Source organism: Varanus komodoensis, unplaced genomic scaffold (assembly GCF_004798865.1).
Source record: "Varanus komodoensis strain SLA01 unplaced genomic scaffold, ASM479886v1 scaffold25, whole genome shotgun sequence".
NCBI classification, from domain to species: Eukaryota; Metazoa; Chordata; class Lepidosauria; order Squamata; family Varanidae; genus Varanus; species Varanus komodoensis.
In genome coordinates, this window is record NW_025335661.1 from 15,753,391 (window position 1) to 15,768,657 (window position 15,267).

Here is a 15,267-nt window from a genome sequence, read left to right on the forward strand (position 1 = left end):
CTGTAGGAGTTCTGTAGTTCTGTTCTTTTATCCCCCATGCTTTTTAACATCTACATGAAACCGCTGGGGATGGTTATCCAGAGGTATGAGCTGAGATGTCATCAATAAAATCTTTTTATTTGCCCAGTATTTGAACACTTAACTTTTTAAATCTTATTTTTATACTTTAATTTTGTACTACTGCTATACCTCTGTACCAGCTTGATTGCAACTGCTGTGGTTTTATTGGTTTTATTGTTCCAGCGTTCTATCTTTCTATTGTTTTATATGTTATTCTCTTCATCATGTGTTTTTAGCTTTTGCAAACCTCCTGGAGAGCCTTGGGATATTAGGTAGTATAAAAGTAAGACAGCTGCTTTGGATGTTCACTCCCAAGGACTGCTGGCTGGACTTCAGAGGACTCAGAATCAGAATCTGAAAGAGAACTGTGAGCGGGGGCCGGGAATGTAGTCCTCAGATGCTTATCTCAAGGCCAGATTCCCCAGGTGGGCAGGCAGTCTCTGGACAGCTGGCAGGAGGGAACTCAGAGCAGGGGAGTTTCTCAGACACGGACCAGGCAGCTCCCACTCTTGACCCCATGATGAGTCATCAGCCGAGGAAGGCAGCCCCTGTGCATAGACAGAGGGTGTGCTCATTGCAAAGCCCAGGGAAACAAGGTTCAATCTGGATGCCAGGAAATACTTCCTGACAGTTAGGACCTCTAGGATATGAAATGGACTTCCATGGGAGGTGGTTGAAGCCCCATCTGTGAGGGTGTTCAAAGAAAGGCTGGACAGGCATATGATAGGTATTTCATGAGCACAGCTGGTTGGAGCTGGGGGTCAGACTAGATGGCCTGAGAGACCCCTTTTGACCCCTCTATGTTTCTATTCACAGAAGGTTCACAGAAGGTCCAAAAAAACCAAAAAAACAAGAGCGTTGTAAGGGAAAAGGTCTGTGGCTCGTGAATGTGTGAAGCTCACAACAGCAGCCAAGCAGGCATTTGTGATGCCTTGAAGTTCCCAGTTCTAGTGCAATCTGATTGCCATTCTTATTGTCCAAATCAGTGCACCCACTTCAGGGGCAACTCATGCCAGACAAACATGGCTTGCAGCATAGAGATGCAAGCTTCAAGTGACTCCCCCTTTCCTATCATGGCCTTGCAATTTGGTTTCTCCTTTTCCATCTTGTATAAGAAGTTTGGGGCTGCGGATCACTTTCACTATTCTTTATCAATTGCATTTACTGATGCTAAATGGAAAGTAATTTTTCCATACCCTTCTGTGGAAAGCTTCTGCTTTAATCTTTGTTGCATTTAGATGTCTCACTGCATCTTCTCTTTCAACTCCCTCTTCAGTATGATAAGTACAGCATCATGTATAACAAAAGATAGACAGTTTTAGCAGCTGCAGAAATGGAAAACTGAATAAAGAACATAAGCAAGGGTGGGAAGAAATTGCTCAGTTTGCATTATAATGCTGCCCAACCGATTTTGCACTTCTTGAACAAAAACTCAAAGCAAAGCATAGTTATCCTTGGGTATTTACAGTTCTTTGAATTTGGTGATGCTATTCTCCAAAAAAACATGTACAAAATGCATATATTACGGGAAATTGCTTGTAAAAATGTGGCTATCAGGCAAAATTCAGGCATTTTATACAGACTTTGAAAATTGCAAATATATATATAAAGAAATGGAAAAAAAACACAAAATGTGAAAAATGTGAAATGGAAAGAAACTGAAATTTTATGGGTAGTCTTTCAAACTTGCTAATTGGTGTATGTTAAAATTCTTTTGATCTTGGGTTGTCTCTTTTTGACCCTAAGACAAAATGGAATGGGAGACTTAAAGTGGGTCCTTGCTCTGGTGAACTTATTAAGATACATAAAGGAGCTTTTCATATGAAAAGTCTGGGTACATGCCTGAATAGGAGGGCTTGCCCTGTTTTATTTGTAGTGTGGACATAATGTCAATGTCCCCCAAGTTGTTTATACAGAAATATATACATGCTGTCTCTCAGCTGCAAGGGTGACCTTATACACTGTTCCATATGTCATACCAGATAAACTAAATTTGTATTTGAAAGGGGTATTCTCTTATAGAATCCATTCTCCATCTTTATGGTCTGTTGGCTCTGGCTGCAATAATCTTCTGAGAGAAAAGAGTTGCAGATGCAGGTGTTGTTTCTGTTTCTGCACCCCAGCTTTAAAAAACAAAAACCTTGAATCCCTGAGTGATGTAATTCCAAGAGTTAGATTTTCTGAGATAGTTTAATAGAATGAATTGTTTTCATATCTTGCCAGTAAACCCACTCTGGTTTAGTGACTCTGGTTTAGCATTAAAAAGGATAATTCTGAAGTTGACCAGATTTGAAATTTGATCAAAATATGATGCTACAGGAGAACTTTGCAAATAACCTGCCCTGACATAAAGACAAACAAGTGGGTTGTAGATCAAATTATTCTGGAACTTTCAACAGATAAGCATCAGCTGGTGAAATTTTTGAAGCCAGAGAATTTTCGGTCTGAAGGTTTTTTTCAGTATTTCTAGAATCAGAATTTTAGTCTCCTGGACACCTCATTCCAGAAGAAGGAGCAGAATAGATTCTGCAAAATTCAAATCTGGGTTTCTGTTTGAAAAAGAAAGTAGGGTCCAAATAAAAGATGACAACAATAAGATCAGCTTGTCATTTGCATAATGAACAGGCTGTAGAATTCATTTTTCTTTTCTGGCACAAATCTTGTACTACCTTCAAGAATTTTACCTGACAGTACTTTGCATAACCTTAAGGACTAGAAACTTGCTTTTAAAATTTGTTTTGCTTGTAAAAAAAAGAAAAAAGCCATTATGCACAGTGTCATCTGCCCTCTGCAGTCTTGAAATGCTCCCAGATGTTTCTTCCTGACAATCACTCAAACTTCTAGCAGTAGCAATAAATCCTTGTTCTCTCCAGTGCAGTTCAGCACCCCTCTTTGCTAAGAGATTGCATTGTTTAGTCCTGCCATCCATCAGCGCTCAACACACTCTTGCCATTCTCCTTTTCGCAGCTCCCGCTGCAATTACCTGAGCAATATAAGCTCACCTCCTCAGGCAGTGCTTTCCTCTTTCAGGGGATACTGTGCTGCACAGCTCATGCGTGATGGTAGCAGAGGTGTTGGGCTGACTGGCCATTTCATATCTTTGCTGTTATGCGTGGTCAAGTTGTCTCCAAATTAAAGCAACCCTGCAAGTGAAAGCCCTCCAGATTGTCCTATCCATGAGAGACCTGCTTAGCTCTTATAAATTCAAGGCTGCAGCTTCTTTTGAAGGAGTACAGTGATGCAATCACAAATCCTATTCTGAACTCATTGCCATTGCAAAACTACCAATCATCTTTGCCATTTTAGGTCCTCCCTTTTTAGAAAAAGGTACAAAGCAGCTTAGAAAGTTCCTCCCCCAAGAAAAATGTCCCTTTGATTTGGATTTTAGGAACGCATCTGCAGTTTGGACACAGGGTTCCGCTGAAGGGCATCTTCTGTCTCCAACACATTTATTTTGTGCATTTCACTTGTGATGAAACTACTTTCCTTATTTCAGGCTCCTGGGGGATGTATTTTGCCTTGATATGTGAAGCAAAGCAAGACAGAGATTGAGTTCTTGGGGGCCCGTAGAGCTGATGCTGTCCTTTGGAAGAGAGAAGGCAGCTCTACTTTCACTGCTGAAGCTGAGCATCCCCCTGTGTAGCAAACTCCCCCTCTCCCATGTTGATTTTAGGATAAAATCCCAAAGCACCTGATCCGGCATCATCTTTATTAGGACCAACCAAAGCATCACAAAATAGCAAGCAGGCCTCCAAGTCCTCAAGATACCTTGAGATATCAGTGTAGAAGTCAAACTAAGCAAAGAACGGACAAGAAGTGGGGTGTCTACAGAGAAGCTTACCAGGTCCCTACATTAATATCCCTTTGGCCCACGCAAAAGCATTTCTAGTCTTCCAGGCCATTAATGCCATTTAATTGTCATTTGTTGATCTCCTGCTGCTTTACTGAAGTGCCTTCTTCCATTTTCATTATAAGAGGAAAAATGCACCCTTTATAGGTTTATTTTCCCCTGTAGTTTGTAACTCTCTGCTTTTCTATATATTTTATTAACTAGCCACAAGATAGCACTGTGATATAGCTGCAGAACAGTGGATTTGTGAGTTTTCTCAAGGTTTTTGTTCAAGTTTGAAATGTAATGCCCAACTTCCACACTTTAGCCTCCCCAACCCCCCAAAAATGACTGGAAAACACAGGCTAGAGGGTTAGGATGAGCCCTATCAGAATCCACCCCCTCCAAAGATTCCTGGGCTTCTTTTTGTGGACAGGTCAGTCTTCCAAAGAGAACTGAGCAGAGAGGAGATCTGTGCGCCCCTGGCTGAGCAACAGGGTCCTTTGGGAATGGGTGCAACTGCCCTAATGGTGGCTGCACTTGGCCCGAGAGAGGGGCACCATAGCATCTCCTTCCTGGCAAGCCACCTCAGCATCAGGTGCAGCTGCCCAAAAGGTGGCACCTGAGCATTACGTGAGGCTTAATTCCTGGCATGTTCCACATGAGCTTCAGGGCTGCTGCAAAGCAAACCAGAGTTCAAGGAAGTTCAGGGAATCCAACATGCTCCCCCAAACGGATTCTTCACACACCCCCAGGGAAAGGGCCCCACAAACTAAGTGAGGAATCACGAGAGCACAATAAATCCTCATGTAGAGAAGCTTGCTGTGGATGGTGGTTTGAGTTGGCTTTTGCTCACTTCTGTGTTTGCTGATAACTGTTTTATCCCATCATGCTGGATTTTGATTTGGCTCTTAGCATGAATTGTAGGGATGGGGAACCCTAACCAGCAAGGTTGATCCAACCCAAGGATATTTCCTATGCAGCCCACCAAAGCTTGGGCCCTCTTCATCTTTCTTTCCCTCCAGGCCTCACCTCCAGCAGCTTAGCAGAGGTTTTGAGAGGCTAGTGGGGAGAGGAACCCCTGCTGTTTCCTCCTATCATTAAGGCACCGTGATCTCATGGATCCAGCCTGCCACTGGACCAAAACTTCTCTCAACATGCATTCCTTGTTTCTTCCCCTGTCTACGTCCCTCTTTTCCCTTTAGCACCCCACTTGCTATTCCCCCTTACACGTTTTAATGGCAAATATGGAGCTTCAGTGCTTGAAACCATCCTGCTGCTAACTGGCGGTCATCTTCTCAGGATTGTTGGCTCTCCTCCCACACTACCGGAACACACCAGCCTACCGGAGTGGCTTCAGCACTGCAGAGCAGCTTCTGGAAGACTAGCGGAGGGAAGGCTGCCGAGGACCTGGCTAGACAGATGCACTCAGAGCCTTGCCACTCCATCTTCTGTTCCAGGCACGCTGGAATCCAGAGCCAGGCTTGCCACAAACTTCAGCCATCACAATGCACAGCAGAGGCTAGTGGAAGCACAGTTTTCCCACTGTCACATCTCAGAATCTCCTGGATTAAACAAACCTGAGAATGCACCACAACACTGAGCTAAGTGTCCAAACACCTTCTGGAAAAGGTGCCCCATTATTAAAAAGGCAACATGGCACCAATCGCATCGTCACCAGGAATGATGTTCCTGCAAATGAGGCAGGTGGGGGTGCCTTTGCGATCGACATGCGTAGCAGCAAGCTTTTTCCATGCCACAGCGAACGCTTTGGCTTTATCAGTTTTGTGAGCATTTGCAATGATGTGCAGAAAGCTCAACCCTGAGCATGGTGGCAGCTGCATGCAAACCCAGGGAAGCCAGCACATGCTGACTTTTCGAATGCTCTCCCTGTCGGTCCCATGCGCTCCACCATCACACGAATCAGTGTTCACTCATCACCTTTGTCCCAATCTGTTAAGATAATCTGGTTTTGCAGCTGGGAGCAGGATTTAGATTGAAGGGCATGCATGGGGTATCTATTTTAGCTGGGAATGTGTGTGCAGAGAAGAGATTAACCCTGGTGTTACTGGAAACATGCAGGTTGAAGGCAGGGTCTTAGCCTGCCAGACGCAAGGGATTAATGAGTTAATTCAGCAGCACACAGTTGAATAGTAATTCTCTCCCCCTCCCATGGCACATCTAGACATTGGTATGCTGGCACATCCATTTGTTCAGTCGGCACAAGAGGCTCTTCTGGCCATTTAGCGGTGCCGTCTCTTATTCGGACAGCCCGGAATCCGCGGAAAGTGCCTGTCCTTCTGCGCTGCACACAAAGGAAGGCAGCCAGCCTCCCCCGGTGCTTTCAGCGAGCTTCTTAAAGGGCGCGCGGCACGTCCGACCGACACAGCCGCCTCGCCGGGCTCCTCCGTGCAGATTCTCTGCTTCGCCTCCACCAACAGGCTTCCGCGCTGTCAGGCAGCGTGCGTGTGTGTGAAGCGGGGATCCTGACGAGGTGCAGCATTTTGCAGGAGCTGACGAAGCCTAGATGGATCTCCTCGGTCTTCTGAGACTTGCCTGCGATTCGATGTCCCTTGAGTTCTGAGCTTTGCATGTTCAGCATTTCATGGTCCAGAGGGTGTCTGAGGCGCATCGGGTAGAATGCCTGCATTGATTTAAATCCAGCAACCAGAGGAAGCTAGCATTAAGCCGGAGTGGATGCTGCTGTTTTGGGTTAACTGCAAAGATGCAGGCTTGATGTTTCTGCAAGCCATTGACCAAATGGACGGGTCTTTCTAAGCACCAGAAAACAATTCTGTGCAAAGCAAAAAAAAATCCATCTGAGAGGCACATTGCATTGCTGTAGCAAGTTCTGTGCTTTTTCTGCCTCCTTGAGATAATATTGTTCACCTTTCTTCAAGATCAGATCCAGGTACTTTACTCGGAGCGCACCTGGGAAGACTCCTTGAGCTGCATACGCGTCTGACATCTTCACCGCAGTCCGAGTCCCTCATCCAAAGGAAGTTCATTCTCTCTCTCTCTTCTGTAAAGGACGGCTTGGCAAAGGAGAAATGCAAGTCTCCATAGCCTGCACAGAGCATAACCTCAAGAATCGGAATGGGGAAGACAGACTTATCAGCAAACAAAACACCACAACCCCAAATGCAGTCAATGCAGCTCGGGCAAAATTCCGGACGGTGGCGATTATTGCTCGTAGTTTGGGAACCTTTACTCCTCAGCACCATATCTCTTTGAAAGAGTCCACTGCAAAGCAAACTGGCATGAAATATAGGTATGGGTGAACTATTTTTTCTTCATACGAATTCAGTGTCTCCCCCACCCCAATACCTGTGGGCGATAATTTGCTAAGAAAAGTCTCCTTTGCTAAAAGCAAAGAAACAATATAAATCCTAGAATCCTTTCCTTGATGACTCCCTCTCTAGAAAAGTTTGATGGCTTTAGAGAGTAGCTGGTGCTAGAATGCATGTCTTTCTCACAGTCTCATATATTTGGATTTACAGGATTTGGTCTTTGTTTGCAAGTTACTGCATAAATACCGATTTGAGTGCTGTTTTAAGGAATGTTTGATATAGCTCTAGTTGTATTTAGCACATTGAATTAACAAATGACACTCTAGGCTGTGCCTGGAAGAAAGTTTGCCTCTCAAGGCGCCTGCTGGGAAGTACAAAAGCATCTGTTAGACTCAGTTAGATGCTCTTTCATGTTTTCATTACCACTTTCAGGCCTAAATGACTCATGGTCTAAGGGAAGGGAGGACTTTGCTTTAAATGAAATGCAGTGTGGAATCCAGACAAACTCACAGGCATGTTCTTAGGAAGTATTTGCTGAACTGTTTTTTCCAGGAAGAAAGATAAGAGAGTGAAAGGGTAACTGTTGCTACTGTCTTAGGTCGGCAGAGTGAATGAACTGCAGAATTTGATTAATTGAAGTATTTTGCTAAGATAATGTTTAGCTTGACAAGTCAGTCAGTTGCAATTCATTTAATGCATTTACCTTCTAAACGCACCTTTCTACCACACCTTGGAAACCTTCTTCACATGATCCCAGAATGGCTTGTTCCCAAATAAAGGAGGTAGCAACAGCAGCATTCTGCAACCCTGCTAAGAGGAGAGTTGTGACTCACACATCAACTAATTTATTGCAGTAACATGGTGGATTGTGTTGGACTTGGCACTCAAGAAACATCAGTTTAAAGTCCAGGAATCATTGGGTTACTTTAGAAAAGTTATTCTTCTACTGCAAATGTATGCATATTTGCTCAAAACAAATCCCACTGTCCTGGAAACTGTACTCCAAGTAGGCATGTTTAGTAGTTTATTCAGTTGACTACTATAGGAAAGAACCACAGGAGAAGGTTATTGTAGAGGATGAACTAAGTAAAGGTAGTGAAAGCATTTTTCCTTACAAACATGCCATGCACCATTCTAGTTAATAATTTTTCAGTGGGTAGCAAAAAGTGGAAATTGTGGGATTGGACTAGACAGGTCTGTCTATCTTTACTGAGGAAATGCTAACACTCCGAGATGGAACACTGATAAAGTACAGAGCCCCAGTAATTACTTCCCAATAAGTAATGTCTACAGAGGACCTCCTATTGTGTGTGTGTGTGTAGGGAGTCTGAGTAAGCGTGCAGTCATTAGATTCCAGCATGCTGTTATAATGAGTGGAGCAAGAAGCAACAAGATGGGCTCAATGGTATCGCCATACCACTGGGAATAAACCTACAGCCTTCCAAGACAGCCCCATGGGCAGAACAGCCATCTGTGTTCCTCAAACCATTTGTCAGTAGGGATCCCATTTATTCTGTTCCTTAGGATTCAATAGGAACCGCTGAAAATTGGGTCTGTTCCCTATTTGCAGAGCCCAACCCCTTCACTTGCCTAGAGCGTGATTTGTTGGTCATACAGTCTCCAGTGCTCTGAAACCCAGGGAGACAAGTAGGGGAGTGTATGCCTGTATCACAGATATGGTGTTGGACAGCACCCTAATTTTAACAAATTTCTTGACAAGGGAAGCCCAACTCACTCCATTTCTGCCAACCTTCTGCTGACAGGCAAAACTATTTTCTTGGTTGTTTACTGTTTATTTATCAAGTTATAAAGATACAGGCTGTGCCTAGCTATAATTGTAAACTGCAGAGTTACAAAATGTTGATTTGTTGGAACGAATTCAATATATTCCCTAGAAGGATGTTGCGAGTACGTACATACAGGCAGAGGGAATGGTTGGCCTGCTAGGATCTGAAAAGAAATGGTAGGGTGAGAAGAGCTGGCCAAGAAGCAGATGTAGAGCAAAGAACAAGTATTTGATTTCTGCACTCTGTTCTCCCATCCTCTTTTACTTTATCTTATCCTACCTTAAGTATCCTTTGTATATCCAAATCTCCTTTTCAGCACTGACTGTAATTGGCATAACATCCGGATTATCATTTCAGTGCAGTGAATAACAGAGCAAGATTTACTTCACACCTAACTCAGCATGGAGGTTGAACATCATGAAACTCCCACAAGTAGACGTGCCAGGCATGGCATCCCTCTCTCCCTCTTGCCTACAGAGGAGGCAAAGCTGCACAAAGATGGCGGCCATGCCATCATAGTGAGGTAGATAGCCTAATGCTGATGTGGAGGGAAACCTTTGGCACTCGGGAGACACCGGCAAGCAAAGGAGTGTGTTGATGTGTTCAGAAAAAGAGGCTAGAGTGTCCATATATTCTGCTTTATAGTGGACCATTAAGTCCAAGTTTGGTTTACGATAAAAGAACCATAAGAAGGGAGAGCTGCAAAGTTTTGATGGGTTGCCCATCTGCAGTTGGCACCTTGATGGCACAGGTCATCCAGCCACATTCTTCTCTGCTCTTGTGAACTGTGTGGCATTTCCATTTAAATCATAAACGTTATTTCTAACTTTGCACCTCTCCACAAGAAACAGTTTGCAGAGTGACTGTTGTTCAAGGCTCATTAGCTGGCTCTAGATTTGTATGGAGGCACTTGGCTTTCCAGAGGGTCTGCTAAGGACACCAACTACAAATGGCAATGTCTTCTGACAAGCCATTCCTACAATTTGGCATGACTTCAGTAGGAGATGCTCCAGTGGTCTGAGTCAAGATAGGTCTGATTCATATGTTCATACAGAATAATTTAGCTGAACAGCACAGGCAAGCACTCTTGCGTGCCTAGGTGTCCAGAAACTGCAAGAGATATCCCTGTTGATAAGGCAGGAAGTTGAGAGACAGAATTCTTTGCGACATTAAAGAAAGCATCTAATTTAGGGGATCATATGTACTGTTTCTGAACACCTATGTGTGCCTCTGCTGAACCTTCCAATACCACTGATGGCTAATAAGAACCAACATGGACTACATACAGGGTTGCATGGAAAGCCAGCATGATTCAGTAGCTGCAGTATTGAGCGGAGAGCACAGAGATCTAGGCTTCATGGCCAGGTATGCATCTTCTGCTTTGGCCAGCTGGTCTTTTAGCTTAACCTGTATCAAAGGTGCACAGCCCATGAGCTGCATGTGTCACTCAGCTGCTGGTATGGCCCATAGAAAAAGATGGAGAATTCAGCTTCCATACATATTGAGATTTGTATTTGTGCAAGGGAGAGTGTGCATGATGCACGCAAATGTGTATATTTGCCTGTCAGTCTCCCACCCAACAACACATATGGTCTTTGGGGGCAGAAAGATTATGCCCCCTGAATCCACATCCCCATATGACTGTGAGCATGAAGCGGGGTCCTGTGTGCATTCAGGAGTACTTTGAAGGGACACAATTACAATGGTAATAAATTGCAATTCGGTGTTCTGCCATTGCCCAGAATTTAGTCTTGGATTTAGTGTTTGATCATCCTGGGAATCTTGGCTTTCTTCATGTTAAATACTGAAGAAAAATGCTTCTAGGTCTTATTACTATAATGGTGCACTTGAAAGTATGTAGCTGGTCATTTGGGAAAGACCAAGAGCTGGACAGGGGGTGGAGGCTGGGCAGACTGCCAGTGCACCAAGGGCCCGGGATCCTTCCGAACCTCCACTCCTTCCCACAGCTAGCAAAAGATGAGCAGATGGTGCAGAATATGAAGAGACAGATACCATGGAATGGCTATAAATTTTGGTGAGTCAAATGATTAGATATCCATGGCCATGGGTCACGGGAACGCTTCCATTCTGTGATATGGGAAGATCTTGCTTTTCCTCCTACATTCAGCATGGAACTGTGCCCCTGCTTGGAAAATGCATGGTCTTTAGAAGGATGGGCTAGAAGTACTGCCTTTGATTCCTGCTAATGATTACATCTTTCCCCCTTTTTAAATCTTTGTACATCCTCCTAGATAATATCTAGTTCTGGCAGTTTTGCCAAAAGAGAGAGAGAGAGAGAGAGAGAGAGAGAGAGAGAGAGAGAGAGAGAGAGAGAGAGAGAGAGGGAGGGAGGGAGGGAGAGAGGGAGAGAGAGAGACAGAGGCTTTTACTGCTTATTATTTTGATCTTTCATTTTCTTCCAAAGTATTTTGCCTCCTACATCTGGTAGGCAGCTTTTGACTTGCTGAAGCTGAAAAGAACAGCCCTGTCAATGGCTTCATATTAAGGCAGAGAAAGAGAGAGAGAGAGAAAGAGAGAATTAATGTGTGGTGCAAAGCTTGAGCAGAGATGGCAAGAGAAAGCATCATGCATATAACAGTTTTGGGATTTGTCCAAGATCAAAGAACACTGTATTTATTTATTTATTTATATATATATATATATATATATATATATATATATATATATTTTTATTCAGCAAGGAACCCAAGGAGTCTTACATAATCCCCCTGTGCCTCTGTTTTTTCCACATGACATCCCTGTTTGGGAGGTTTGGCTGAGAGTCAATGACTGGCCCTAAGCTACCCAGTTGGTTTCATGGCTGAATGGGACTAGAATCCAGAGATCATAAGTATCACTAGTCCAACATTTTACTCACTGCACCATGCTGGTTCTCTTTCAAAAACGGGGAAGTATCACTAATCATATAAGTTGCAATTCACATTCCACTGAAGTTCAAGGGCAGAACACCTGTAGCTTTTAATGAATCTGACTTGAACCAATTTTTTGTTGAAGATCACCTCCTACCAGCTCTTCCCTTCCCATCACATCTTGTGGCATGCCCAGTATATGTTTACCCTTGTAAACAGTAGGAAATATTCTGAAGTCACTCTCCCACCACACCCCTCACCCCTGTGTGTTGTGTATGTGTGTCACATGTGTGAGAGAGGACTCTTAAGCAAGAAAATGACAGCTGGGAAAATGATAAAGCACACCTATGTGCCCAGACACACAGACACAAGTACACCCACTCAACAAAATCCCCTCTCTTAAAGCTGCTTTGCTCTTTAAAAAGAATGGCATCAGAGTATATTGAATGCACCGTGCTCTAGTGTTATTTTAACCCTTGTCTCTATGTACAAAATGCTTCCATAATCAGGGGAGGCCCAATTGCACATGTGACCCGTGCTGTTAAAAACATAGGAATTACTCCCGATATTTTTGGAAGGGTTGTGCTCCGGTTGGTTGAGCCCAAGGTCACTGTTGTGACTGTGCAGTTGCAGCCGCCACAGTCCTTTCCATGCTGACTGAGAGGAGGGGGGGCATGACGGCCACATGCAGCCCCCAGACCGAGGCTGATGTGAGGATCCCAACCATGCCGTGGTCCTCCAGTCTAGATGCTGTCCAGGATTATGGGATTGCTCTGTGATACACACACATGCACACAGTACAGGCGGAAAGCAGCATACTCCCACACACGCTTCTTCTGTAGGGTGTGCAACATATAGTTTAATTATTTCAATAGCCACTGAGTTCCTACGTAGCCTGTTTACCTGTCAAGGTTCCACAGTGAATCACTTATGCACTAACAAACAATAAATGGTGATCTTTTTGATTCTTCATCAGTCTTACACAGAATCAAGTGTTAGCCCTGTACAGAGTAGACTCCAAGAAAGGAATGATACTTGAGTTGGTCAAGATTAATTTAAGCCCCATTCATTTCAATGGGTCTACTTTACATAGGACTACCATTTCCTGGGAGGATAATCCCTGAGGAAGGTCTACTTAAACTGATGTGAGGATGCAAAGGGGGAAACCTAGAACATAAGAAGGGCCACACTAGATTAGATGCAGGGTCTCTGAGCACCAACATTATGCACACACAGTAAACAGAAACAGTGAGTCAGAAGGGCCCTTCTGAGCCATCTAGTCTGATCCCCGGCTCCACTCATGGCATGCCCACCATGCGCACGTCCCAGTAGCCTACTTGCTGGGACGAGGAGCACAGGAGCAGGGCGGGAGTGCAACTGCAGCTCCTGCCCATGCAGCTCAGCAACTGGTGAGCACAGGCACGCTGCCCCTGGGTAGCCTCCGCCGTAGGAATGTGCCCCTCTTCAAAACCACTTAGATTGAGAGGCATCACTGCAACACCTGGAAGTTAATGGCATAGCTTAACTCTGCACAACATGAAGAAGTCCTTCCTTTTACTTCTCTCTGTCCAGTCAGCCCCACAAGAGGACTCTGGATTCTTGCATTGGGAAGGAGGGAGAAAAAAGTTTCCTTTCCCACTTCCTCCATACCTTGCATAAGTTCGTGTACAGCTCTCACAGCTCCCCTCCCTCACCCTTCGTTCCCAAGCTGAGCAGTCCCAGCTTCTTCACAGGAGAGTTGCTCCAACCCCTCAGTCATTTCAGTAGCCCTTCTCTACACTTTTCCACCTGTATAATATCCTCTTTGAGGTGCAATGAGCAGAGCCATGCACTGTTTTTGAAGCGTGGTCACACTGTAGATTTGCATAAGGGCAGCATGATAGCAGTAGCTTTATTTTTTATTTCTTCTCTTATTTACATCACTTGGGGAATCCATATTTAGTGAGGTGCTAATGAAGCCTCTGGAGACCTTAGAGTTCACCATCCCTGATACAGCAGAAGATACTGAACCCATTCCTTGGTGGCCTGTGACTGGACACTTCTACACAACAACCACATATGGCCATAGAACATCTTGCACAGAGCATCTTCTGCTGGCAGAGTGCCATGTGCCCAAGTACATGATGATGGCCCCCATAGCCATGTGCCCAAGCAGTGTCCAAAACTGAGGGAATTAATCAACCCATGTCAACAAGCTATTTCTAGCATCCTTCATCTCCACCAGGAGAGGGTCTTTAATAAAGCAAATATGTCTGCATTATCGATTCAAGTCAAAGGCACTTCAAAATCCCTCGCTTTACAACATGGAAAAATATTGCTACGGAGAACAGCATTCCTCCCCTCCAAGGTCCTGTGGGGACTGCAGCTAAACTCAGCGGGGATGTGGAGCTAGGCTTCCTGCCCTTATGAAAGTTAGTCCTGCTTCCCTGCAAACGCTGGTCCCACTACTTCACAAGGGTCAGTCCAGTTAAATCTTGCACAGAGAACTGGCTCCCAGGCTTGCTGCTTGGACAGGCGCCTCCACTTCATGGCTGCACTGACAGATTGAACTTGAGAATCAATCAGTTCTATGCACAGTTGCCTGCTCTAAAAGCACCACATGGTACCTTGTCTAAAGTGGCATTTGAGCCTGCAGGAGTCTCCAGTTCCACTCTGTGTGAGAGAGCAGCAGTCTGACAAGCTAGCAAAAATATTTTCAGTTCTCCTAACACCATTTGTATTATGGTTCATTAACTCCATGGCCCAGAAAAGGGTCCATATGCTCAAATGATGTCTTCCAGGTGCTGCAAAGTGCTGAAAAAGATTTTCATTAAAATGCCTGTCTGGAAAAAAGCTTCTAATCTCCTACTTTATGCTGTTGTTTTTTTAAACCTTATCAAGTTCAGTATATCCTTTCTCCTTCAGTCAGTTACCTTCCTTACAGCATTGACAGTATGCATTTAGGATAAATTTCTTTCATTAACTCCATGCAACTTTTCAGTGACTATCACACTATCACGCAGAGACAAAAAGTGCTGATACAATGATCAGTTCAAAGAAATAGGGAAGAACAACAAAAGAGGAAAAACAAGAAACCTTTTCCAGAAGATTCAGGAAATCAATTGGAAATTCAATCCTGGATTAGGAACGCTAAAAGACAAACCAGGGGACACAGTATCTGACAGAAGAAAATAAAGAGAAGGTGGAAAGAATATGGAGAAGAACTATACAGAAGAGAAGAAAGGATGGCAGACTCTACTGGGAGATACTAGGAAGTACAGTGCGAGTTGCTGTGAAGCACTTGGAAGGAGTTGATAGGATACCAATAGAACTATTCCACCTTGCAAAAGCACGTACTTTTTCCAAATAGATGCACATTGGAACACACTTTCTGTTCAGCAACCTGCATCAGAAATGTAAGGACTTCAGCAATGGATCCCATTTGGTTCTCA

At 44.2% G+C, this 15,267-nt stretch overlaps 1 protein-coding gene across 2 annotated transcripts in view; it reads left to right on the forward strand.

The window, feature by feature from the left end:
• The window catches only part of KCNAB1 (potassium voltage-gated channel subfamily A regulatory beta subunit 1), a 185,503-nt gene that overhangs the window by 34,006 nt on the left and 136,230 nt on the right, over positions 1-15,267 (forward strand). Inside the window, exon 1 of one of the 2 annotated variants that reach the window (XM_044432908.1) lies at positions 6,940-7,160. The exons of the other annotated variant lie outside the window; for it this stretch is intronic. Within the exon in view, the coding sequence (XP_044288843.1) occupies positions 6,940-7,160 (221 nt within the window). Of the gene's footprint in view, positions 1-6,939; positions 7,161-15,267 lie in introns of those variants that run through there. 2 annotated transcript variants of the gene reach the window in all.